Source organism: Parambassis ranga, chromosome 14 (assembly GCF_900634625.1).
Source record: "Parambassis ranga chromosome 14, fParRan2.1, whole genome shotgun sequence".
Classification (NCBI taxonomy): Eukaryota; Metazoa; Chordata; class Actinopteri; family Ambassidae; genus Parambassis; species Parambassis ranga.
Genome location: NC_041034.1, coordinates 16,086,817 through 16,113,378, shown reverse-complemented (window position 1 = coordinate 16,113,378; position 26,562 = coordinate 16,086,817). Strand labels below are relative to the sequence as shown.

Here is a 26,562-nt window from a genome sequence, read left to right as displayed (position 1 = left end):
ACACTATATGGATGGACCGCGTTAACAAACATAGCTATCTCCCACACAGGATTTTCCAAGGGTGTGCTGTGAAGAATTACTGCAAACAAATTCCCATTATTATCAACCACCATATTCGCCCTACATGTAAGACATGTTTTGCTGTCACATTATTTCCAGGAGGATTAGTATCCGGGAGCATACCTAGGTAATATACATGCACAGGTAAGAAAACAGATCATAAAAAAGCTAGTTTAGGACTCTGTGCCAACCCTCTTTTTGTACTAAAGATTATAGAAAATTTGACAGATGTAAGTAAAGTAACATACACCGGTGAAAGCTGCTCAAGCCTTCAAAATAACAAGTACCAATATTTATATCAACCATTTTAAAACCTTGTCTCAAGTCTGACCAAAAAATGTGAGTGAGTGAGTGTACATTTTCATCATTTTATACCAGCACCTGTGAGTGACACTAACAGCTTTAGTGATGTACTGTGTCCCTCTAGTGGCTGAAAATGGTTAGTTCATCCACAATGTAGGGAGCGTTACAGCTTCCTACCCCACTTTCCTGCATGTTTCCCATATCAAATTAAGTCTTTGGAATGTGTGTGTTTATTTATCTGCCAAGAATTACAATTTCTTACCTGACAGGCTGCGAGGACGGGCTTCAGCAAGGTCAGAAATTGCTCCGGTGGTTACAGTTTTCTTCATTCGGGATGCAGAGGCAGCAGCTCCCACTGCAGGCTTTGTCAAGGCATCATCACTGCTCGCTCTTTTCAGCTAAAAACACATTTGCTGTTAGTATCATCAATGTACATAGCTCTATTCAAGTAATGATCTGTGATTGTGATTCTACAGAAATTCATTCATTTATATTCGTTATTATTTATTTATCTTAGCTTACTCTGCTGAGGCGTTGGTCTGATAGCATGTTGGAGGATCTGGAGGTCTTCATGGCTGTGGAGGGGAAATTGGAGGAAGAGGAAGCCATGGAGGTCTGCCTTACTCGCTCCTGGAGTCCCAGCTTAGGCAGCCCCACTTTGGTGGTGCCCGCTTTCAGCATGACTGCGTGTCAGGAATATACACCTAAAAGCAGACCAGAGAGAGGAAAGAGTTAAACTGTGAAATAGTTATTCATGGGACAAAGAGCAGGATTCATGTTATGTATCTACTGCAGTAGTATACAGTAGATACTCTGGACTGACCACTATACCTGAGGCAACAATATGCCCCACTAAAATAAAAACAAACAATTTTCCTTTCACATTTCCACACGAAAACAAGCCTCTAAAAACAGAAAAGAAAATTTTCTAGCAACTGCTCAAGTTACTTCACTTGGAAGACTACCTTACTAAACTAGAAGTACTGTGTAGTACTCCAAAACATACAAGCTAAGAGCCACCTCTGAGGTCAAATTAGGTTACTCCAAGCAACACCATTGAATGATTTCCTGCAAGAGGAAGAAGAACATAATCTCTTATCTGATTTGTTCAAACCAGTAGCCAGACTCAGTACTATCTCACACATATGGAAGGAGTAGAGTACAAGAGTACAGCCAGAACTGTAATTTGGTTGGTTGGAACAGGTATTTATTCATTTTGAGCTTGTGAAGCAAAAAGAATAATGTGTGCAATGATCATATTAAAAAAAAATATAGAAATGAGTACAGTATATACGAAGTATAAAAGAAGTACTACCCTCAATTCATTCCTGATAATAAATCAAACGATCGCTGCCATTGATCTCAAAAATTCCAATGATACATTATTATATATAATATCTATTATATATAATAGATATTATATATGAGTTTTGATAATATCCAATTATGTTGTTATATCCTAATTTATTCCTTATTTCCTACTGGTTCTTGCTGCTTTCTCTGTAAGTATGGTTGTTGGAAAGCAGCACACAAATGGGTTTGTTTTTCAACTCTAACAGGATGTGGTCAGAGTGACTGCTAAAGGTGTGCATTGGATGCAGAAGGAAATCCACTCTTCTAAGAAAAGAGGAGCTTAACGAAATAAATGGATGAAGAAGTGCACTTAAACATGGAGAATGTGTTCTATAGAAGAGCTCTTTAGCTCCCAGGGGACAGCCTGACTTATTGATCAGGGTTGTGGTAACCCGATCGTCTGCATCTGAGAGGCTGTTGATGAGGATACCTTCTAGTCTAGTCAGTCTATTAGGGAGTTAACCCAGAACAGAGCTGTCGGGAAGAAAAATGTTTCTCCATCTGGTCTCAAATATTGATATGCCATGTGCTGCAGTGACTGAACTGTTTTAGCAGATACCTAAAAGCAAATAAAAACAACACACAACAGAGTCCCTATTTTTGTGATCAACATTACAAAGCAGTTTTATCAGAGAAACTTTGTTGGTGCTTAGGGACTTTTCTGATTAGGAAAACACTATATGCACTTGTTTGCCTGTATGAGAGCATGTGTTTCCCTGCTGGCCTATCATATGACACCTAAAGCCACTCTCAGTAATATCCTGTGACCAACTCCTGCCTGGCCTGGTAGTCAAACATCTCTGCTGTGATGCCTCACCTCCCCTCATATTGGTTTACATGGTAACATCCCCACTCATTGCCAAGCATACCGTATGTTTAACTCTTAGTGTGTGCTAGATGAGGAAGTGAGGTGAAATAAGGATGTCTCAATAAGGGATATTTACTGTATACTGTTCACATACAAGTGAATTATGAACACAACCAAATATGGACATTTTTAAACCTAGCAATAACCTAACAATAATGTTTGCAAACATGACCTATGCATAAAATGCAAAGCTCTGCTCTTGTTTTCACCTTCCTTGGCCACTGCAGAACTCAATTCTGTGAATATGACCTCTCCATACTCCTCTGCAGAGATATGATTCTCAGGAGCCAGATCTATGTCCCACTTACTTTCCAACGACCTAGTTGTAATGCCCAAATGTCTTTGAGAGACAGATAGCAGGATTATATTTCAAACTTGAACTATCCAAAAGTTAGGACATGGAGATTCCGGCTCTGGGATCGCTCTATAAAAGCATCTGTGCTAACAGAGATGACAGAGTTTTTCGGAATTTTACTACACTACAGATGATAAAATGTAGGATAATGACATTGTGGCTTAAATGGGGCTGGTAACAAGCTAAATGTGGAGCTTGCTCTGAAAATGACAAAATTAGAAAACTAAATATAATTTGCAGTTCCCACAGCAATAAGTAATAACACCATACCATCTGCCTAATTATATTGCTTCCAAAAATGGGGAGATGAACGTAAAGTCTGAAAATGGGACAGGAGGAGGAGTGGAGTGGAGGAGGAGAATTTCTCACAGTTGCTGCTCAACTGTAGTGCTGAAAGGAGATAAGGGGAAAGCATGACCCATCAAACCAACCAACAACAGTTATAAGTTTGAGCCTGGATGGAAAACATCCGTTAGACATCAGCTGATCTCAAACAGCCTTAAGGAGGACAACTGAGATCAGCACTAAAAAATGTGAATAAGTCACAAAAATAGATCAAGACCAGATATATAAAAGGTCAACAACTTGAACCACTTAGACCCTTCATACCTCATAGACACACGCTAATGGATGTACTACGTACAAATATAATATTTTATTTACCTGCATTACTACAGCCAAGATTCATAATAGTAGCCCACTACTTAAAGTCAGATTTATCTTTACAAACCTACAACCTAAAAGTTACAAAGGGAAAAGCCAACTACATCATCTGTATACGTTCAAAGAAGGAAATCTAAGATAACCAGTCTTAACAATTCTCTGACCTCAACTGCAGGCTCTGCTGCGGTGCAGAACATACACTTCATCTGTTCACTGTTTGGGTAGTATATGGAGCAGAAAAAAATGCAACCATTTATCACAGGTAACTGTGCATAAGATCGAACTTCCTGTCAAAACCTATAATGCAGACATTTAAAAACATTGAGATCAGAGGAGGAAACTGAAGTCCTGCTTCACAGTTTCCTGTGGTAGTGACTAATTGCGTGCATTCTGATGTGGCTGCAGAACTTTGTTGCAATCAGATTTTTTAGTCCATCCACAAACACACACACTATACATTATAACATTGTAACAATGCAACATTGCAAAAAAACCAAACCAAGCTTTGCAGCTAATAAGGAAGTGATGACAACTTATGACAACCACTTCCAATTCCAGTAATGTGAATGATCTAAAAGTTAGACTTTTTAGATCATTCACATTACTGGAATTAGTGGTGATATCCTCAGACAACTGATGTTCTCCTAACCACAACGGCTACATAAAAACATAAGATCTTGAACAGCACTCTGCATCATCACATCCTCTTGAGTTCTTTCCTGTGGCTCTATAGTTAGCAGCATGGCTTAAAAGGCTAAATAAACCTTAATATAGCATACAGTAAGCATAAACATGAGCTTAAACAGGGCACCCTCTGGTTATCCACTGTTGTAAAAACCTCAGTAAGTACTACCCCTACACACAATATGGATTGCAAAGTTAAACCCAGCCACATTTTTCCCTTTAGAAAAGTACTCTTACAGTTGACAGCTGCTACTATTTTAAACTTTTCTGTTCCATTCCCGCAGTCAATAATTTAACGTCAATGTTGTATGTCCAAAGCACACTTTGTTGTGCCCATAAAGCCACCAAAATGACTTGAGGTGGAAGATATGAACACTCAATGTCATCCAAAATCCTACGGTAGTGAGTTAAGTGAGTGTAATGGCAGATTGATGTACTTAATGTTTAAGAAAAAAAAACACCGCTGGTGCAGTTCACTCACGTGTTTCGCACTGGATGCTGTCCTACAGCCTGCCCTCTGCCTGGGTGCCCTGCTGCACAACCGACCAAAATATTTGTCCTTTGCTTCACTTCAGAGAATCTGAAGGTAAAAATAAAGGGTCAAGAGCAACGGCTGTCTGCCACCATAGAGCAGTCAGGATGAGGAAGTACTGCAGGCTGCCAACTGCTGTACTGTGTGCTGTTCCCTCTTTCACTCTCTCTCATATAAAGAGGAAGAGCGCAACAGAGTCTTAGCCATGGGCATGTTTTTCTCTCCTCACAGTTTTTCCAATTTTTTTCAGACTTTTCCTCACATATGAAGAACAGACAGCAGAGAGAGAGAGAAGAGGAACAGACTTTGAGCATGTGACATGGAAATGGGAAATGCACAAGCTGAATAGGGTTACTAAAATTTATTTGGAGTGGTCACACAGCCTAAACCACTGTTTGTTTAATGGCAGGTTCCTGTAATCTGTTCACTTGCCATTTGATTTGACCCATGCCTATTTGTGGGGTTTTAGGAGACACAACTATTCTACACTCCCCTCTATTGAAAAACCAAGTGTGAGCTGCTTTAGAAAAGATTGATTTATAACACAGTTGTGAGTTCTTTGTTTCAAAATTATGTATCAACTGTTTTTGTGCAAACAGCAGCTACCAACACTGACAAAGCCAATCTTTGTCACTGAAACACTTATAATATGAGGGTGGGTCATTTGTGGAGGGGTCAGCATTTTTTGCTCTACCATACAATCTAATTTTGAACCCACAATGTACAGCATGCCAAAGCTGCAGAGAATGTGGGCAGAGAGTGTACCACACTCTGGGCCAGGATGAAACAGGCTTCAGTTTGTGGCAAGTGGTAAACTGAGGAACTTGGTCTGACCACACCCCTACACCACCATAAAAAATTGCCTTTTAAAAAGTACTGCACAGAGTTGAGTACCAGTTAAGAAGGCTTTTTTTTCAGCACAACATACAGTTTCACACCCTGATGTGGATGTCAGGTGTGATTTGACAAACATTGTGTGCTACGAATTTAACATCATAGTATGCAGGCACATATTCACCTATACACATCCACACCATAACCACAGAAAATACTTATTTATTTGTGTTTAGAGAGCTGCCTGTTTAACTTCATGCCATCCTGCATGCACCACAGTGTGAGACAAGCAAAAGGCACCACTATCCAAACAGAAAAAAAGCCATTAGTTAATGTTAAAAATAGCATTTTGACTTTGCTAATAGGCATGTGGGACACTCTCTAAATGTAAGGAGGAAGGTGCTCTGGTCAGATGAGACTAAAATTAAACTCTTGGCCACCAAGAAAAATGTTATGTCTGGCACAATCCCAACACATTTTAATAAAACAAGAACACCCTGGTGTCAGCATCATGATGTGGAAATGTTTTTTAGCAGCAGGGACTGGGAAACTAGTTAGAATCAAGGGAAAGATGGATGGTGCAGGGATATTCTCGTCTGCCAGTGATTTGAGATTAGGACGGAGGTTCCTTCCAGCAGGACAATGACCCTAAGCATCTTGCTAAAGCAGCAATCAAGAGGTTTAAGGGGAAATATTTACATGTGTTGAAATGATCTAGTGTAAGGCCACACCTCAATCCAATCGAGAATCTGTGGTCAGACTTCAGTTTTCTGTTATTTTGTCCTATTTGTTGTTTGCTTCACAATAAGAAAAAACACATCTGAGGGCAAAGTTGTGGGCATGTTCTGTAAATGAAATGATGCTAATGATGAATGGGGAAACAGGAAATGGCAGGCCAAACAGGTCACACATTAATAAATATGAACATAAAGATATGATGAGCCTGAAAGCTGAATAGGTAAGGTGGCACTCATGGGACTGTTATCATTGTGTGACACTTCTTCAACCGAAACCAACAGCAGGTAAAGTGAGTCAAAACACAGCAAGTGCCATCTGTGCCATTCTTAATATTTTCCTTCCTTTTTCCTCTGTCCATAGAAAAACACTCTGAGTCACACCTTCCACACAGACACAACACTGTCATACAGGATGGAAAAACAAATGTGAAATAAGGGTGACTCAGTATGTGTCTAAAATAAAGCTTTTTCTATGATAATGCATGTGAAAGTTGAAACGGTACACAAAATTAACCTAATTCACCTATTCAATGTGAAGTTGCATTTGAGTATTACTCTTGGTTCTTACCATGTTCCCAAATTTTAATGTGAAGAAACTATTTAACAAAATACAAAAAGTATATATAAGTATAAAAGTGAGAGAATTAATTTTCTTTCTAGTTTCAAAATCCACATGACCTGACCAAATGATCAGACAAGTCGTCAGTTCTTTTAAAATAGGTATGTCTAAGAGGAATATGCTGTGATTTCACAAAGAATGACATACTGTGCTAGTAAAGAACAGAGAGTAAACTGGGCAAGATATAAGCCAAGTATAAGTTAAAATGCCTAATCTGTCTTTCCTGATGATACTGTATCAGAGACCCTATGATTTATACTTAAAACCCAACCTCAGCAGCTTCAAGCCGTTTGTAAGAAGTTGCATGGCACCATAACTAGAGCAACTAGAGAAAAAGCCAATTTAATGGGCTGGTATTTTGGACTAATTTAGACCAAACCCTCATATAATGCAGCTATAATGATGTGTAACAGGAAACTGGCTGGATGCTAATCATAATGTATCAAGAGTATTGAAAATAAGCTTTTTACAAATGAAAGCAGAGAAATGTGTCTGTTTCCTCTGCTGGTGCTGGTGCATTGCAACTGCTACTGCTGATATCACATTACCATAGCAGCAGCTGAAAACATGACCATCTGCTCTACTACTGGATTTCAAACCTAACGGATTTGGCAATATGTGCAATAGGCAAATAGGTGCAGTCACATTCATGTGTTAGTGTATTATTTAGACCTGACCACGTTGGCGGCTCTGAAGCATCTGCACAGCACCTGGTTGTAGGAGAGCGGCTTGTGTAAAGTTAAAGTGGTTATGTCAGCTAAAGTGAAACAGGAAGAGTGGGGGATTAGTTTGTATCCCATGCTGGGAGACGGTCTCTGGTCTCCCTCTGTGTTCCCCATTTAGTCTTAAGGGATGTGAAACTTGTACGCAACAGGACACAAAAAGCGGTATTAGGGGGGCTTCAGCTTTGCTTCAGCCAAAAACACAATGCAGTATGTGTGTACATTTTCTATAATCAGTAGCAGTATGTGAAAACCAAAATCAATCCGAAGAAAGCTGAACAATGGACAGCACTGTATTTGTTTCAGGCTACGTACTGGTTTCTGCACAACATTGAAAAAGTACCTCAGCATCCGAAGACGAAAGTGCCTTAGATAAGACCTGCTTCTTAAATTAGCATCCTTTAGTAAAGAGCAGATTAGAAGACAGCAGAGCAAGGGAGGAAAGTGCTGAGTTAATATTTTCCTAAAATCAATAGGCTGGTCAACTGATGTTTGGGCCTATACAGCTCTCGAATATTCCAAAATGATTGGTGCTCACTATGGCTGGTTAATTGGGAGTCATATTCTAGAGGGAGTTCAGAGGAAGTTCATGTTTTTGTAGCTATGCATTTGTATTTATAAAATGTTTTACAATTATTGCCAACAAAGCATTAAAGATCACAATTATGAACAACATTTTTAAATCTTCGATGTTGTAATTTGTGTTAGAGGTACTACATAAAATAGTTTGGCTGTTGACATTCATGTGGGTAATATCAACACCATGATCTTCCTTAGACAAACACTGACTCACTGATGCACTGATGAACTGTGCTACTGCACTTCAGTCACACTCATCCATTATTTCCCTAAAAAATGTTCTGTCATCAAAATGCCTGACATACAGTAGTGGGAGCTGAGAAAATGAAGTCTTCATGCATATTTCATTTGCTTCACCCTTCTGAGAGCAGGGCTCCCCTGAGTGCCAAACTTCCTGCTCTGATGCTGTCAGTAGTTCTTGTCTTGATAAACAGTCAGTCAAAGCCACGTTGCAGAACCTTTAGCTGCTTTCCAGTCTGACCAGCTGGCTACATGTACAATGAGTGGGCGGATTCCATAGAAACACTAGCAGCATAGCATCCAGGACAGTGAGGAAATTAAAAACACTGCCGCTAAACAGAGCTCAGTGATTTTCCACAATGGAACATCATAGAATTAGTGCCACTGAATAGAATTACTGTCCAACCCGAAAGGAGGGTTCCTTTCTCGGTGCCTTTTAAGTTTGCAAAAGACTTGTGGCATGAGAGCCATTTAATGTGCACTGTGGGTGTATTTTTTCAACTTGAATGAAGATTACAATGGGTTGGACATGTTTCAGATACCAAGAAACCACTTGAATGACACTCCCTATGCATGTAACGTCACACATGTAAACTCACTTGTCCTGTTTACATTGCTGGAATAACTCCATAATTTATACATTTTCTGACTTGCACTTCGGCAAAGAACTACTCAAGCTAAAATAACTTTCATATATAATGACCATACCTCAGACATGGCCCTGATGACCCATTTGTGGAAGTAGTAGCCTTTCTTGAAGGCAGTGTGTTGGACTGTCAAGTATACAGCCTGTTTCCTATATGTGTCTGAACTAAAAACATAACAGAAGAAAAGGATCCCTTCTTCATTAAAACAAACACCTCTCAGACAAAAAAATGTTCTGGCTGTGCACTAATGCGTTACATTTTCTGCACTGACTGGCCCTTAGATGACATTCTACGTGACAAAAAAGTGGGAATGCTGTGCCAGGCAAAGCTGGGAACCATCTGTGCAATTGCTTTAAAGAAATGTTAGTTAAAACCTCACGCATTATAGCTGCAGCCAGCTAACAACGTCGTGGACAGCCAACACATTCTTTTAGAAATAGGGGTGTTTCTATTTATTCAACTGACTGAATGCCATTCTGGCATTCATTCCAATCAGTACATCTCCTTTTATCTCCTCAATTAAAGCATCATCCACTGCAGTAAGACATGCCACAACTCGAGACAGACTGGACCTCGCCTTCTGAGGACAGATAACAACTCTTTCTTCTCAGATCACACTGACTGCATATGAATGTGTGTGTGCGAAAGCGAGCTGACTGGCTACACCAGGCAGAGAAATGTGTTTCTGATTCATATTAATATTTTCCTAGGAAAGAGTGTTACAGCTGTTTGTGATGGAGAGAGAAAGATCACTGCACAAAGCATTAATGGATGAATGCATGGATTGATGGATACAAATGGATCGATTCCAATGTATTCAGAAGGTTGGTTAAATCTCTCTGTGATCTTGCCAGGTCACTCTATTGTTCCCAAAAAATATAGGGTTCTTAGAGATAAACTATAATGCCTCATTGTCCCCATGGATATAACGGATATAACATACAATATCCAACTGGGACATTTATATTTTTCTGTGGACAGCATTTACATTTTTGCTAGTTGTAATAAACTACTACGGGATCAGACCCAGTTGGGTCTGATTAAAACAGTTAGCATCTAAAACAGTTTTAGATCATCACTGCAACATCTGTCTCTCACCATTCTTGCAGCTGTACGGGGTCACTGTAATTAGGGTTACTCCCGACCCACCTTGACTTATTCCATATATTAGTTACAGTATGGATGAACGTCAGGACTCCAGTGTTAATTTTCTATTCATCGACCCTTAGCAGTGTGGCTAACGTTAGCAATCCGGAACACCAGCACTGATGTGAGATATTCCTGGGTACTGGTATCTGGGATAGCAGTAGGGGGAGGCCTTGAATTCCCATTAGAATGTCACATATTCACACATACTGAAAGTCTTTCCACGGTGCAGAGCAGCCAAGGAAATCACCAGATTTCTTTTTCTGTTTTCTAACAAAACAAGCCAGCCACCGCTATACAACTGGACAGGGGAGGTTCCTACATAACCCCTGGCTATAAATAGAAGTCAGGAACTGGCTGGATAATGAGTTGAACAGTTTATGAGAGAAAGATTCCCGGATAAAGGCTCTACAAGCACCAATTTGAATAGCTCGATCAATAACGCACACAGACAGATGCAATCCCTCTTACAACATACATCACAGAGTAATACATCTCCAGTAATCCTTTCAGTAAATTGCAAGAAATTAAAAACTGGATGCTTCAGCTTTTGTCAGTACTACAGTGGCCATCACTACACGGACATATGACCGGCACCCCTTGATCTACGCAAGCTTTCCTCTCCTGAACACAGCCCAGAGACCAAAGACAGATCTCCAACTATTTGCCCTTCTTGGATGGTTAACCATGAGAAAAACAAAGGCTGTAATTACCTACAAACAAAATCCACATTCACTGAATCATAAATGACTGGTGTAGCGTTTGTATTTGAACTCTCTACTCCTGGAATAATCAAAAGCAACAGAAGAAAGTGAAAGCTCTCATTTGATGCCCCTTTGGTTTCTCCAAAAGGACCAATCAGACCACTGCAAGACTGGTTCCATAAACATAGGAATACAGCATGAACGCTGCAATTACAATATTTTATTACTTAACTTCCCCCTTTGTCATTGCTGAGATCAGTAAAACAGCAAAGGTTTATCACTATTTTAGACACTGATCTGGTGTTTCCCCTAATACTTAAGAGTTCAAGTTTACAAGTTTTAGAATTATACACAGTAGCTTAGTCAGGAAAGTCTGCCATAATAAAACATTTAAAGGCCTATTAAAGACATACACAACAAACTTTCACAGATAGCTGTGCTAAACACAATAAAAACCCATTTGACTGCTTCATATGGAACTGATCTACAAATGGCTTGGCTGACCATGTGAAGAAAACTGTTTAAACGACATTGAAGTGGGTCTAAATATTAAAATATGATGTATGTAAACCTATGCAGCACAGCTAATTTGTTAAATACATGGGTAATTTAATGTCCTATTATATTCCACGTTCATGTTAGAGAGGAGGGTTTGATAAGAAGCAGGTACTAAAAACTATAAAATTCTAAAAGAAAAAACTGTATGTAAATCAATATATATTATAAAATTCATGTATCGAAGTTGATACAGTGCTGGAGCTATCACACTGAGGTTATTTTGAATATTAATAATATTATTTTGACCGTTTTATAGGATAAACAAACCTATATATAAATGCAAAGTAGAATGCTAAGTATTTAATTACCAATGAGCATTTCAGTTGGTTTCTCAAGTGAACATGTCAACAAGAGATCATCTATAGAAGTAAAACATTTCATCACTACACTTTTAATTAACTTTGACCGGGCAGTATTATAATTGCTGTTTACAAACCAAATGGACAGTGTTGATCAAGCAAGTGTTGAACTCACGAATTTGCATGATGCAACGTTAGCAAGTAAACTGAAGCACTCGGTGCCTGGATGATGTGAGCCGGGGGAACCGTCCCGCTGGTTTCCCACTTTCTGTTCCCCGTCATAACAGTCACGCAGAGCACGTTCAATAGGCTTAGAAACAATATGTCCTTGGGCTAATTTTATGACAGACGTTATCAGGGAAGCCGTGTCTGCCTCACATTGACTAAGTCACTACGTTCCAGGCACAGAAGCGTCCTCTGTGGCAGATAGCGAGCTAGCCGTCAGCAGTCCCTTTGACGCTGCTGTTAACTAGACACACCAGCTGATCGAGTGACTCTCTGACCGCTTCTTTAGTGTCCACTGACAGCGTTAACGGCAGAGTTTACACACATTAACTTAACTAACAGGCAAACAGGGGGAGATGTTGTAGTGTGTTAGAAATACCTGAGTATTAATGTGAAGCGTCCTCTCACCTGTTCAGTATGCGGCGGTGCTGCTGCTCTGGCCAGGATGCTGCTGCCGCCCCGCGCACGCGAGTCATTGAAGTGTCACCGCTGGCCTGTGCTGGAGCCGGTAGGTGGAGCGCGTGAAGCGAGTTTGCTGCAGTGCGCGAGGTGACTTCTGGGAAGTGTAGTATTTCTGTTTACAAACATTTCAGGGGTAATAGGGTAATAGAGTAATACAAATAAGCCAGCATACGAGTACACAATTAAACAGGTTGACAGCTTGTTTTACACATGTGGTCATAACTAATATATTACATGTTATCATTTTCTTTATGGTGGAATTTTGATAAGATGTTGTTTTTCTTAGTGCATGCTAAGCAAAACAACATCCATCTTAAAATCCATCTTATATAGATTTTAAAATATATCTATATATATATACTCTACTACAGTAATACCATAGGGAAGCACATACAGTGCAGTCTTAATATTTCTCGGCAGAAGCTGCAGAGCTGCTGTAGAAGTGCCTTTATGTCGAATGTGCTGATAAAAAAAACGCATTTTTGTAAGGCTGATTTTTAAATTAATAAAATATGCAACACGTATTATTTTACTTACTGTTGCTTCTATCTTTATTTTATACAAATAAATACGTGAATTACTTTATATTATTATTTATCCTTAAATTGAGAATCTGCGCACGCTCGATTATCGACTACATTTACCTAGAGCAGTGTCATTGAGGAATATGGCGGCCTCCATGGGTGCTGCAAATGCTGCTTCCTCCGACTCACAAGGTCCAGCTCCAGCTAGCCCGAGTATGGAGGGTTCAACGATTCAGTACAGTATGATCCTGGACCATCTTATCGGGGACAAGAGGCCCGTGAAGGACTTGAACCCCGGTGTTATGGGGGGACTGCCGGTGCCACCAAAAAGCGACGAGCAGAAGATGATCGAGCGGGGAATGGAGAGCTGCGCCTTCAAGTCTGTTTTGGCCTGTGTGGGAGGTAAGCAAACACTGACATGTGAAAATAGGTAACTAATATCTTGATACGTATCTACATGTTTTCTCTGCCCGTGAAAGGTCGCTACGAATTAAATCTTTTCAACGATGTAACTGTTCAGTTCATTATCCGGACCATCCACAGATATTTGAGGAAACAGTTCCGTTGGGAGCTACGTGTACTCTACAGTGTTTACCTGTAATAATTAGCTGATCAATAGAAATGTATTATATCATTTCTAAACAAATGTCTTAACCATTAGCATCCCAATTATGAATACACTTCTGCTTGCTTTTATCTTATGCCATAGTAATTTGATTACCTGGAGGTTTTCCTTTGGTGATCATCAGAATCAGAAATACGTTATTAATCCCAGGGGGAGATTGCTTCATGTATCCAAGCCTTCACTTTGGAATGCAGGACTCTGTGATGATTATTACAAAAAAAAATGCTAAATGCACAACAAACACAATCAGGAAATTCAACAATACACTGTATTATTGATGTGTTTTTCTTTTCTAGGGTTTGTCCTTGGAGGAGCTTTTGGTGTTTTCACAGCTGGTATCGATACCAATGTTGGCTTTGACCCCAAAGACCCATTGAGAACTCCTACTGCACGAGAAGTTCTTAAAGACATGGGCCAGAGGGGCATGTCCTACGCCAAGAACTTTGCCATTGTGGGCGCCATGTTCTCTTGTACAGAGTGCATCATAGAATCAGTAAGTCGTCACTGCTGGGTACTACAAAGGACAACTACAACTACAACAACAAAAGACAGGGGGTCAAAACTAAAGAATCAATGAGTAAAGAGAATTTTATCTTGTCACTTGTTATCTGTAGGAAAACAAGAGATTGACAAAACAATGTACACACTTTATGGAGAAGGATTTAAACTGTGAAATATCTGAAACAGCTGCTAGCTAGATTAATTACATCAGTCAGAAATATTGCAAAAATAAGATCTATCACTGAAAACAGCCATAACAATAGACATGTAATGGCTTTGATTACTCAGTTGTGCTTAATAAATTGTGGAGGGCCATAAAAGTGCACAGGTTACCTCACAACATTGCTAATATTAGATACTAGATGTCTAATATCTTATTACAGAAGTACTGATTGACATACTGTTAAATACCATATGAAACCATTCAGCTGGTCATGTGTGTTATCAGGTGTTTGGGGAAGCTCCTCAGAATGGTCTATTAGCACCCCCTGCTGCTAACTGTCAGACCCTACATTGATCCCCAGCCGTTCCTCTCTTGTAACATTTCTGTTCTTGTTTTTTGCAGCACAGAGGTAAATCTGACTGGAAGAATGCTGTGTACAGTGGCTGTGTAACTGGAGGAGCCATTGGGTTTAGAGGTTGGTAACCTGCCTCATACTTTGATGGTTCACACTAAATCAGTCGTTTTGTTTTCTTATGTTTATTTTCTGTTGTGTAGCTGGTCTGAAAGCTGGGGTCCTAGGATGTGGAGGCTTTGCTGCATTCTCAGCTGCTATTGAATATTACCTACGGTGAACCACTGAGGCGTGGCTCTATGGACAAGAACTTTGTTGTTGCATACATGAAGACTCAGTGTGACAAATCTAACTGGCTGAATATTTACCTGCACATAGTGGACTGTTGTGCAAGTAATACAGGTGTTCAATGAGTCACAGCAGGTTGAAAGTGTCCCTTACTATCATCATGTGGAACGCAGAATAAATCAACCTCATACGGAAACCTCCAGAAACTGAGCAGAGCCAGTCTGCTTCAGCTGATATGAAGAAACACCAGTAACCTGCTCATAATACCATGTTGTAGAACATTGGATGACGTGTTTCAGGATTCACACCAAGATCATTTACATTAAAGCTGTTGTTTTTGTTAACTGGTGCATTCAGAAAATTTTTATTATAGAATTTCATAGTATATGTTATGCACAGACTTATTTTGTATTTATAAATAAATTGGCTTATTACAGTGAGTACATTTTAGCAGACCAATGTGATTTCACATATTATTGTCTTCAAACAGGAAAAGCTTCTGGAACACTGAATTCCACATTGTACAACCATATGACCATGTTACACTGGGTATGGTGGAAAACACAGTATCCTTGAAATTATTATTATATTTTTAATCTTTTTGGCTTTTTTCAATGATTTTTGCAAAAGATGTGAATATGAGAAAATAAATACACTAATGTCAAAGTCATAGAGAAAATTTGCTCAATTGTGCCTGTGATGCAACAATTGCGACCATGTGACCCACTGAGATACATTCAAGATTTGTTCCTGTTCTCAGCGTTTAAAATAATGTTTTTAAAATAAGATTCTCCTCTTAACTCCAGCTCTGAAAAGACGAACCATACAGCTTTTTATTTCAAAGAAATGTTTATTTTGCACCAACTGAAAAAAAGAAGAAATTTGGTGCAAAAGATAAACTCCCAGTTAAAACATCAGTGACAGTGCATCTCAGTAAAATAGTAATGCTTAAAAAAGAAAAGAAAAACATCTACAACAATGAAAGAATATCAACACCAATAAAAGCAGTTTCTTAAGTAAAAATATCAACACAAACAATCAGTTACCATTAAAGAGACAATGGCGGCACACAACAAGAAAAAAATAATAATACAGTAACTTGCAATAATGCTTCATCTGGTACAGAAATATCAGAACAACCAATCTCATTCTCTCTCACACACTGACACACAAGAGCCAAAATATGATCATCCCAATACCACAGCATTAAAATCAATTACATGTAATAAATATAAGTGAAAGCACCTTTAAAGCTGAAATGTGTTTAATTGATCAACTGACTGTACAACATGTAAAAAAGTCAAGAGGAGACTATATGCTAGTAAATCAGCTGTCAAATCTTAATTCAATACAATATTTTTTGCTTCAAATCATGACGAATATATATATATATACATGTTGTAGCTCTTACAAGGTGGTCTCCCAAAATATTACGATTAAGTGTTAAATTATTCTTTTACATACTCTGTATTTCAAAGTCAGACAATGTTTTTAAAATCACTTCTGGAAAAGGACAAATGGCAGCTGACCAAAGCTCAACCGTTTCATTGTATAAAATGAGACCATGTGTCATGGGACCCATATGTGGTGCTGGTCTGAGGCCATCAGACAACCTGAGGCCAAAAGTATAACAGCCTTCAAAAATTCACAAACTCAAGGCAATGTGCGTTCAAGACTACTAAAAACAGATTCTGCTCCCAACAACGTGCAAACACTCGTGCTGCACACAGTAGCATAAAAAAAAATCTTTGAATGATGTTTCACTAATGAAGCAGAAACACCGAAATAGAGAAAAAGTTCTTACAGACCATCATCACAACAGATTAGCATGCTAGAAATCTGCAGACCTGCACAATGATGCGAGTAATATACAGCAAGAATGAAAAAAAAAAAAAACACCCCGTGTCTTCACTGCTTTCGTCTTATCTTTATACAGGAGCTACTGGTTGACACTTTGTTGGCACAGCAACCAAACAAAACACCTTTAAAGATTTTAAAGAGCCATATGACATGACAGGAGCTCCACAAAGTGTTCAATGTGATGAGTAGAGTTGGTGAAAAATCCGAACATCATTAAACTGTTAAAATTGCATCCAAAAAAGCTTTCCGATAGCACATTAAACCCCCCCCCCCCTGATGCATGTTACATTTATACGTCACCATAAATTTCCCTCTGTGCTCTGTCCTGCAATTTGAACATTTACATTTGTTGCAATTAATGCAGACTGCTAAACTTTTGATCTGCAAACTTCCATCTGTACAGTGCCTGGCACAGCACTTGACTCTAGGGTCAAAGGATTAACCCTCATAAATTAGTGGAAAGACCGTTTATTCACTATGTGCAATTCTGTGTCTCCACAAGGCTGAATTCACTTTAACTGTATAATATGGCTTCTGCTCATATATGGCTCCTTTTTCCCTTTTTTCCTATATCGCTCAGCACTGTTCTTTACCCACAGTGAAAATGGTTACATTTTTTTTTAATTTTAGTGTCACCAAATCATGGTGAGCTGAATACTGAATACATTTTTCTGAAGGAGAATACATGTTTGGTTTGTGGATAGGAATAAAGATTTTCTGGTAAACAGGCGGAATTCAGTTTTGCAACCTTCAAACTAAACCAGTGCACAGCTTTGTGGTTTTTGGATATGGCCGCTGGGCTGTTTGTTGCCAGTGTAAAGCACATACCTCTTCATTCCTGTGCTGTTCTCCCTCTATATTATTTAGGCTAGCTCTGCTTTGGGGTCACAGTTTGCTTTGGCTGAGCTTTGGATGCTTTTGCAGAGGAGGAAGAGGAAGTGGATGAAGAGGAAGAGGAGGAGGATGAACTCCATCGGGTCTCCACACCAGTGCTTGTCATCTTTAGCTTTCGTCGTTTTGCAAGTGGGGCATTGTCGACACTCTTCAGGAAAAAACCCTCTCTTTTACCGCGGTTGAAAGCCTGATAAAAGAGGAAGAAGACACTAAGTACATGAAGTGCATGCCTCTTCAAGGAATGTGTTACACAAAGCTAATACCTTGTAGGTAGCATTGACATAGGTGCGCACAGTAGGTCCACTGGACTCTAGCACATCTGGAGTGCACAAAGGAGTGGTGGACATGGATGCTCCACCCTGCAGCCAGCTGTTCTCTATTAGATCCGACAGCTTGAGACGTCTCTCTGGATCCACTGTCAGCAGGCCTTAAATCACATGACAAAGGGAAACAACAAGCAACATATGAGAACAAACAACAACATTTCTCAGCTACAACTCAGTAAAGCCATATAATTTTCCATACCTTTGACAAGTTCTTTAGCATCCTCTGACACACCCTTCCAGGCCTCCCCATCCAGTGAGAAATCCCCCTCTTTTATCTTCTGAATTATGTCAGCAGCAAATGAGGAGGTCATCCCACGCTGCTCACTCTGAAACGGCACCTGCCCTGACAGCATGGTATACTGTTGAAGACAGACACATAAGAGGTTATTGTACTGTTCTTCAGTGAGAGGTGACTGAATCCAAGCAGGTTAAATTACCAGGATGACCCCAAGGCTCCACAAGTCACATGCTTTGTCATATCCTGCACTCTCAAAAAGCTCAGGCGCAGCATACTGCAGCGTGAAGCAGGGAGTCTGCAGGGGGGCGCTGCCTGCTGGGCACAGGCGGGCAAATCCAAAATCTATCACTTTCAGCACAGAGTCCTCCCCCTCATCTGTGAACAGCATGTTCTGTAAGGGAAACAAAGAAAAACCATCACAATCTTCCTTTCTTTACTATGCACTTTCTGGGCTGAATTACCCCAACAGAGCAAAGACTACTTAATCCTATTAGTAAATCCTAATACTATTAATTACAGCAAGTCATTTCACTTTCCCACATTACCATCACTGTTAATCGATGAAGATTTTTAATCAGAATTTTCTTTTCTTTGTTCATATGTGACATTCTTAATTTGACAATAATTATAATCATTATAAGTCATGAAATGACAACCCACCTCTGGTTTGAGATCTCTGTGCACAACTCCAGCTTCATGCATGAAGCTGACAGCTGAGACCAGGCTCTGTAACAGCTGACTGGCCTCTGCCTCTCCAAACAGCTTCTTCCTCCGGATCCTTTCCAGCAACTCCCCACCTTTCAGAAGCTCCATTACTAAATATGTGTGATACTGACAGATATGAAAAGAGAAGGCTTAGATGTAGCACACAACTCAATATTCATTACAGTTTAAATCCATTGAAGTACATACTGCATATCTATTTTCACTCTTGTGTTAACAGTGCTTTAGTAATTGTACCTACAGTATACAGTATACACATCCTCCATTGTACCTGATCAGTATAGACATCCTGAAGCTTGACGATGTTGGGGTGAGCCTGACATTGCCTCAAGGCAGCAATTTCACTCTGAGTGCTTGCCTCCATTCTAACAGTCAAACACAACCATGTTAAAAAGGGATCTTAACCACCAGATTAAGTGCAACTATTAAAAAGGAGTGTAAGAGCAGTATAATAAAGCATCACATCTGTGCTCACCTACGGCTGATGATCTTGACTGCATACTCATGGCCCGTTTGCTTGTGTTTGCATTTCCTGCACACAGAGAAACTGCCCTCACCTAGGGGTGGCTCATGAAGACGCAGCTCATAGTGCTGGAAAAACTGGGATTCCTGAACAAAGAACAGTTAAAGAAAATACATTGATCCATATTCTTTAAAAATTATATAGTTGTAGTATCCATTGATCAAACTAAAATGAAATCATTCCAAATCTTATTCATAAATGCTTTTTTCCATACCTGCAACATTGCACTCTGTTGGACAGAAGCGGAAGCTGGTCGCTCAGCACCGATCTGGGATTCTACAAAGTCTCCCATGACTGCATTCTTATTGAACAGGATAGAGGGGGCAATAAAGGAGTAGCCCTAAAAACAAAAAAGGTGTAATAAAGATGTAGTTCACACATAAACACAAATGTAAAAGTACACAACTGTCTTAAGACTGAGGTGAGACTTTGAGGACTAACCTTAAAAAGGCGGTCTGTGCTTGGGGGCGTGCTTGCTGGAGAGTAGACAGGATCCATCCCAGTGAATTCTTCCGCAAAGTTCCCCACATCAAGTTCACTCTTCAGTTCTGGCTTGAATGGACTTGGCACCTTCTTCTTTGCAAGGTCATCCCAGTTCAGCCCCTGTGAGGAAACACTGATAGTTGTTGATGACTTAAAATACGGCAGAACAGAGGAAGCCACTTGGGGGAGTGGTGAAGCGTCTTTAGAAAAAATCCACGAGTCCAGTTGCCTTGATTTAAACTCCTGACCTGGATCAATGACAGCATGCATAGACATGGCTTCAAATAGTTATGAGGGTAGTGAGACACTTAAATGACAACAACTGAGCTGCATAGGACCTTGAAAAAAGCATGTGCTTTGATGTCTTCAGCTCCTCGTGGTCCAGAGCCCAACCGCTTGTGAGGATCCTTCACCAACAACTTCTTCAGGAGGTCCTGAGCAGTGTGTCCAATCATAGAGGGGAATGGTGGATCACAGCGCAAAATACGCCTGGAAAAATGTGAAGAAATAACATAACACTTTAGGAATTTCATAGTAGTAAAACAAAATGTACACATGCATCTTGTAGCAGATTAATCAGTTTGTAAAAGATATGACAGCTTTCAATCTACAATTTGTACATACAGAGTCAGCAGTACTCACTTTGACACCTCACTCTGAGAGTTCCGCTCTCCCTCCAGAGTAAAAGGAGATGCTCCTGTCAGCAGCTCAAACATCAGGATCCCAAGGCTCCACCAATCAACAGACTAAAGTCGAATACAGGTTAAAGAGCATTACACAGATGAAGACAATACAGAGGACCCAGTGTGTATGTATTTAATGAAAACAGAATGGCGAAGAGAACATTCTGCCACATTTTAGATGTAACTAAAGAAAAACACCAGAAGCAAAATGATAGTAGTCAAGAATAAAAATAACAATCCAATCCTTAAAGAATGTGTCATGTGTTTACCTTGCCATGTCCGGTCTTCCCTCGGATGATTTCAGGAGCCATATACTCAATGGTACCACAGAACGAGTATGTTCTCTCCTTCTGTCATGCAGAGATTAACATTCGCATTTTTATTTTAATCTTACAGAAACAAAATATTGCTGTGGTTGTGATAACAGATAAACATTTTATGTACTACTTTTGTCCACATGCACACACAATACTATTTTAGATTGTAATACTGCAATTACTTTACCTCTTCCAAAAACTCTTTGCTTAGCCCAAAATCTGTCAACACCACATGGCCTTCACTGTCTAGAAGGATGTTTTCCAACTTGATGTCTCGGTACACAATCCCGAGCTGTACAAAAACAGTGAAAATTTGCATTTAGAGTTTGTGATTTGTAGTGATTTGTTACCATCATGACAGATACATGCAGAAAAAAACCTGTTGTCTACTGGTTATATATTGGTTATGTGCAGCATGCACAACATTTGCCAAACACATTGGGGTATTCAGAAACTCCGAAGCACACAGACAAACCCAAACAACAGCACAACACAAAGCTTAAACAAAACCTTAAGCTGCAACATACTCAAAAAAGGTCATGTGCCCACATAGGTTTATGTGTTGCTTTCCAAATAATTCCAAATAACTCGTGTCGACATTTTGTGTCGACAAACCACAAATTTAACAGCTTGCAAGATTCACCATATTTATTTAAAATCTAGTATAACTACATGGACACATCTTGTAAAATACTACTGACTATTGCTTATTAATAAGAGGACATTCATAACACTTCAGAAACAACTACAAAAACACAAGCAATCCATCCTTTCTATTTAACTCCATTATTGCTTACTTGTGTACTTTTATATGTTTAATATTTAAGAAAATATTTCACCCACTAAGTCGGACAATTAGAAGAAACCTTTACCCTAGTACTAAATGATTAAGACAATAATTATCTGTGTAATTAAGTCAAACATTTAGTAGACAGGTTAGGTTAGGTTAGGTCTGTTTTTTTAGCCAGGAGTTGGTGGTGATCAAACAATAGCTAAAATTTTGCCAGATTATATTTCTCTGGTGCCCAGAAGCAGAAATCCAGCTGCTTCCTAACATGCAGTGAGAGTGAGCAGCAATACTATATATACCGGTACTATATGTGAGCTGTTGCTGTGGGATTCCTTTGTATTAAACCATTAATGAATATAGATTCACATTTAACCTGCAAAGAGACAAGCTCACCTTGTGCAGGTGCTCCAACGCCAGAATTATTTCCCCAATGTAAATTCGCACCGCCTCCTCTGAAAAGTGATCCCGCTGATACAAATGAGTGAACATCTCCCCACCGCTCACATAGTCTGTACTCACACACAAATAAACGGAGAGTTTGAAAAGACATTATTCAAGAATACACAAACAAACAAAATACCAAAAAAAAACTCCAGAAGAACTGAAGAGATGACAATTCTCCAGATCTAGTGTCCCACCACTCACCCAGGATGAGATGTAATTTGCTTTGAGTCTGAAAAGCATAATGAAGAGTAACCAGGAAGGGAGACTGACGGATGTTCTCCAGCACCTGCCTCTCAGTGCGAGTATGTTCTGTTGTCTTTGCCTTCTGAACAATAGCTGCTTTCTTTAACACCTTGAAAAATAATGAAAAGTTATGACATATTTTGTGTCTACAGCTAGAGCCAGCCGCCACTGTGAGTGGACAAATATGATTTCACAATGCTTGTTAATGGTAGCTGTGTCAATCTTTGCAGCATGCAGTTTTTGTGCTGTTATTATTATTATTATTATGCAGGAAATGACTTGAATTCAAAGCTTAGCTCAGTAATTCACAGTTTCAGTTAAGTGTTTACATTATTTGTACCTTACCTTCATAGCATATAGTTGGCCTGCATCATGTCCACTGTTCTTCCTGACCAAAAACACTTTTCCATAAGCTAGACAAAGACACACAAATACATGTTGAGTCTAACAGACAACGAGCGAGTAAAGCAAAAAAAGAAATGCCACCAGTTTGTGCCTTAATTAGGTGGAATGCTAAAAAGCATGAACACAGCATTCGTGCACATTACATTAATTTAAGACCTGCTTTTTAATGGAAATGCTCCCAGAGGTCATCATTAAAAATAAGATCTACAGCATATGCTCTGCCCACTAAACATTCACTAATCCCTCATGTTGTTTTGATGATGTGCAATTTCCAAGTAACAATATAAAAACAAAACTCAGAGGATACCTTCACTGTAAACATTTTGCCCTAGAGATGTAAAACTACAGCAAGAGAATAGACCATGCTTTAAAAACTGACTCAAATTTCGTCTTTCGTCTTTGTCTTGTAACAACTACTCAACATTGTGTATGCTTGATATAGACTGTTACCTCCAGTGCCCAACACTTTGAGCAACTCAAAGTTCTCCATGCCGACCCTCTCAGTGTGACCCGTGAGGTTAGCTGAGGGCAGAAAGACAAAAAAACATACAGCATCCAAATGTGTTTTTGCCTTACACAATAATGGAAAATAACAGCAGCAACATAAAATAATTATGCATAACAACCTTGACATATATTAGCTAATAATTTTGGTTTGTATCAGTCATTTGAAACACATATAATAATCTCACTTCCAAGATGAATCAGAGCCCTCTCTCATTAAACATTTTAACTGTGAAAGTTCATAATGCCTTTCTTTTCTGTATAGTGTACACTGACTCACCATTGGTGATTTGATGCTCCACAGTACGGGCCTTTTCATTTGTTTTTCCATCGGAATCATCACTGCTGTCAGATCCGTCCCCAGACATAACTTAAAAAAGTAGACTATAGCCTATACAGACTTATACACTATAGACTGTTGTCAATATTTTACTTTCTACAAGATGCAAACAGTACAGCTACGGGTTTAGAAATTCAACAATCTATTGTAGCCGTACTATAAAAAAACACAAGGATTATTAAACTGACCGGACAGCTGTGTTTTTGAGACAATGCTGCTGCTCAAACGTTAATCCCCGTGCATTTGACTTCGAGTGTTTCACATTATTTATCTCGTGTGATTGGCCAAAATCGATAAAAACAAACAGAAGCTGCTGTTTCCCTTATATAACTATCATCTGTGAGAAAGTTGATCAGTACTGCTTTCAGTCACTCTGTGAATGTCCTAATTGCAGCTGAAGTCATAACAGTTTAAGGTGCTAGAGTTAGCATTAGCTGTTTAACATTAGTCTTTATTCATTTGTTAGCCGACGTTACTCGGTAATGTCAACACTATATTTAGATAAACGTCTGATCAAAATAACGCGGCATTAGTCAGTCTGTAAACAGCTACAACGCTACTCACTTAGCCTAATACATACAACGGTACCCAGCTAGCTGCTATTGTAATAGTAAATTGGCAAAGTAGCGTTAGCAGCTAACTAGCGTATCGCTGCAGTTGCCCGTCAAAGTTTGAACGTCAGCTAACCACTGATGTTAAGTTAGCTATGTTAAAAAGCTTCTTTAGACGACCGCTACCAGACCATGTTGAAATAGGCCAGAGTGGATAAATCCTTATCTTCTTTGCCTCCGCCAGAGCCAAAGTATGATTTGTCCATGATGAAAATATTTACATTATAGCTATATATTGTTATCAGCGGCTAGCAAACTGCTAACACCAGGATGCTTTCGACACAACCTGGGCGACGGTCAGTCACGTGAACCCTCAGTTTGGGCGGAGCCATGTTACTCCAGAGTGGAGAACTGAAGGAGGAACAGCATGGCACTGCTACTTTCATAAAAGTAAATAGTTACATTTTTGTGATTTCAGTCCCTATAGTAGTACTATGTTTTGTAGAGTTTGTCTTTTGCTAGCAAAGCCTTGTTTTTTGCTCTCCTTGCATGTAACTTCAAACTCCCTGTATTTGTGTGCAGGCTCCATGGACAGATGCTGTCCAGTGAAAGACGTGTGTTCTGGGACAAAGTCAGCAGAAGATGCAGAAACAGGAGCACGTCTGGACAGCATCAAACTTGTGCTGGCATGTGGTGCAGTGGTTAGCACTGTACCTCACAGGAAGGTCAGTAACAGCAGCTGTCAGCTGGCCTCTTCCTGTGTGGAGTTTACATGTTTTCCCCACGTGCCAGGTGGGTTTTCCCCCGGGTGCTCCGGTTTTCTCCCACAGTCCCAAACATGTGCATGTTAGGTTGATTGATAGAGAATCTAAAATCTAAGTAAATAAAACATTTAACTGCACAACATTCAATCTGTCATCTTTTATAGTCATCAAGGTTTCAGGGCTCTAATTATTTTATTTGGTTCATCATATCACACATTCTCAGTTTAATTTATGTGATAATCATCACCTGGAAGAGATTGGAAGGGATTCACTAATGTATGGCAGAGAGAAAAACAAAGTGTGACATCATAATGTGTCCATCCATTGTAAAGTATAGTAAACTGATACTGAACTCTGTCTTTAATCATGAGAACCTCTGCTCAGCTAATCAGAAAGTCAGGCAGGTTTACTTCTAACCCTTATCCTTCTGACTCAGGTACATGAGCTTACTGACATCACAAGGAGGCAGCAGCAGTTCTCTGTAGATACAGTTGGTTACTGTGACATGAAGCAGTTCATGTTTATCAGGTCAGGAGATTTGGAGGCTGATCTCAGTTCAGTTGTGTGATGGATGAAGTAGATTAGTGAAATGACTGAAGCTGAGGTCTCATTTTGTTGCTCAGCCACATGTCGTCCTTACACTTCCCTTGGAACTTGCAACAAACAAGCCTGTTTTAAAAGAAGGTACACCTTAAGACCACAGAGGTCTTAATGTGTACCGGTAGTTCAGCTCATTTGGCCTTAGTGCAAACAAAGTACTGCTCTTGGTATGGGCTCTAAATACACACAATGTATATGAGTAAGATCAACCTTCAGTAATGTCACATGAATGACATTCTGAAAACACTTTTGTTTTGTGAAAAGCTGCTTCTTTGATGTGAAATTAGTGACTTTTGCTCATGGACATGACAGCATCACTGGGGGAAAAACTTATATTTAGCTGATTACAAACCTGTTATTGCAAAACTGATTGGCTTCATGAATAAAAAGCTCAAATACGTGAATAAATGCCTGCCTGTGTCTGACTCTTTAAACTCCTGTCAGCAGCAGTGAAACTTTAAATTACACATCCTAATGAAAGAAGAGGGAAATAATGAGGCTGAGACCGCTGCACCCATCCACAAGAACTACAAACAGCGAAGAAGAAGTTACAGAGTGTCAGTGACACAAACAGCAATCATAGTTTCCCAATAACAAATATGATCGGGACTCACACAGGTCATTTCACTGAATTATCAGCAGGTTTTGCTGAAATCACGTCTGTGATATGAACGCTCATTAAATACTTTTAATTTGACTTTAAATCACTTTATTTTTACTGTATATATTTACCAGTTTGCAGACTAAGATTTAACATAAACATACTTTGTTAATCTGTTTTAATGTGTCCAGCTACAACAAACCTAAAAAAATACCTAAATATCAAACTGA

General features: G+C 39.4%; 3 protein-coding genes across 6 annotated transcripts in view; 1 reads left to right on the top strand and 2 right to left on the bottom strand.

Annotated features, from left to right (window-relative positions):
- Positions 1 to 12,624, bottom strand: part of specc1 (sperm antigen with calponin homology and coiled-coil domains 1) — a 49,948-nt gene extending 37,324 nt beyond the window's left edge. For 2 of the 4 annotated variants that reach the window (XM_028420879.1, XM_028420875.1), the window contains exons 1-3: positions 4,768 to 4,951; positions 886 to 1,067; positions 626 to 761 (exon numbers count right to left, since the gene is read on the bottom strand). In XM_028420879.1, coding sequence (XP_028276680.1) covers positions 626 to 761; positions 886 to 1,044 — 295 coding nt within the window. In that variant the 5' untranslated portion in view covers positions 1,045 to 1,067; positions 4,768 to 4,951. Of the gene's footprint in view, positions 1 to 625; positions 762 to 885; positions 1,068 to 4,767; positions 4,952 to 12,507 lie in introns of those variants that run through there. The other 2 variants (XM_028420876.1, XM_028420877.1) reach the window with 2 other exon arrangements.
- Positions 12,625 to 13,254: 630 nt separating this feature from the next.
- Positions 13,255 to 15,483, top strand: timm22 (translocase of inner mitochondrial membrane 22 homolog (yeast)). Its single transcript, XM_028420920.1, has 4 exons — positions 13,255 to 13,516; positions 14,036 to 14,232; positions 14,806 to 14,878; positions 14,959 to 15,483. Exons 1-4 carry the CDS (start codon positions 13,258 to 13,260, stop codon positions 15,033 to 15,035), a joined length of 606 nt encoding a protein of 201 aa, XP_028276721.1. The 5' UTR covers positions 13,255 to 13,257; the 3' UTR covers positions 15,036 to 15,483.
- A 392-nt stretch (positions 15,484 to 15,875) lies between these two features.
- rps6ka4 (ribosomal protein S6 kinase, polypeptide 4) lies at positions 15,876 to 24,717 on the bottom strand. The gene is made up of 18 exons (XM_028420919.1): positions 23,757 to 24,717; positions 23,423 to 23,494; positions 22,913 to 22,980; positions 22,526 to 22,676; positions 22,274 to 22,389; positions 21,278 to 21,382; positions 21,043 to 21,123; positions 20,733 to 20,836; positions 20,429 to 20,579; positions 20,049 to 20,210; positions 19,822 to 19,947; positions 19,560 to 19,693; positions 19,356 to 19,449; positions 19,022 to 19,192; positions 18,561 to 18,752; positions 18,323 to 18,482; positions 18,061 to 18,224; positions 15,876 to 17,984 (listed from the first exon to the last, which is right to left on the bottom strand). Exons 1-18 carry the CDS (start codon positions 23,842 to 23,844, stop codon positions 17,772 to 17,774), a joined length of 2,352 nt encoding a protein of 783 aa, XP_028276720.1. The 5' UTR covers positions 23,845 to 24,717; the 3' UTR covers positions 15,876 to 17,771.
- Positions 24,718 to 26,562: the final 1,845 nt, after the last annotated feature.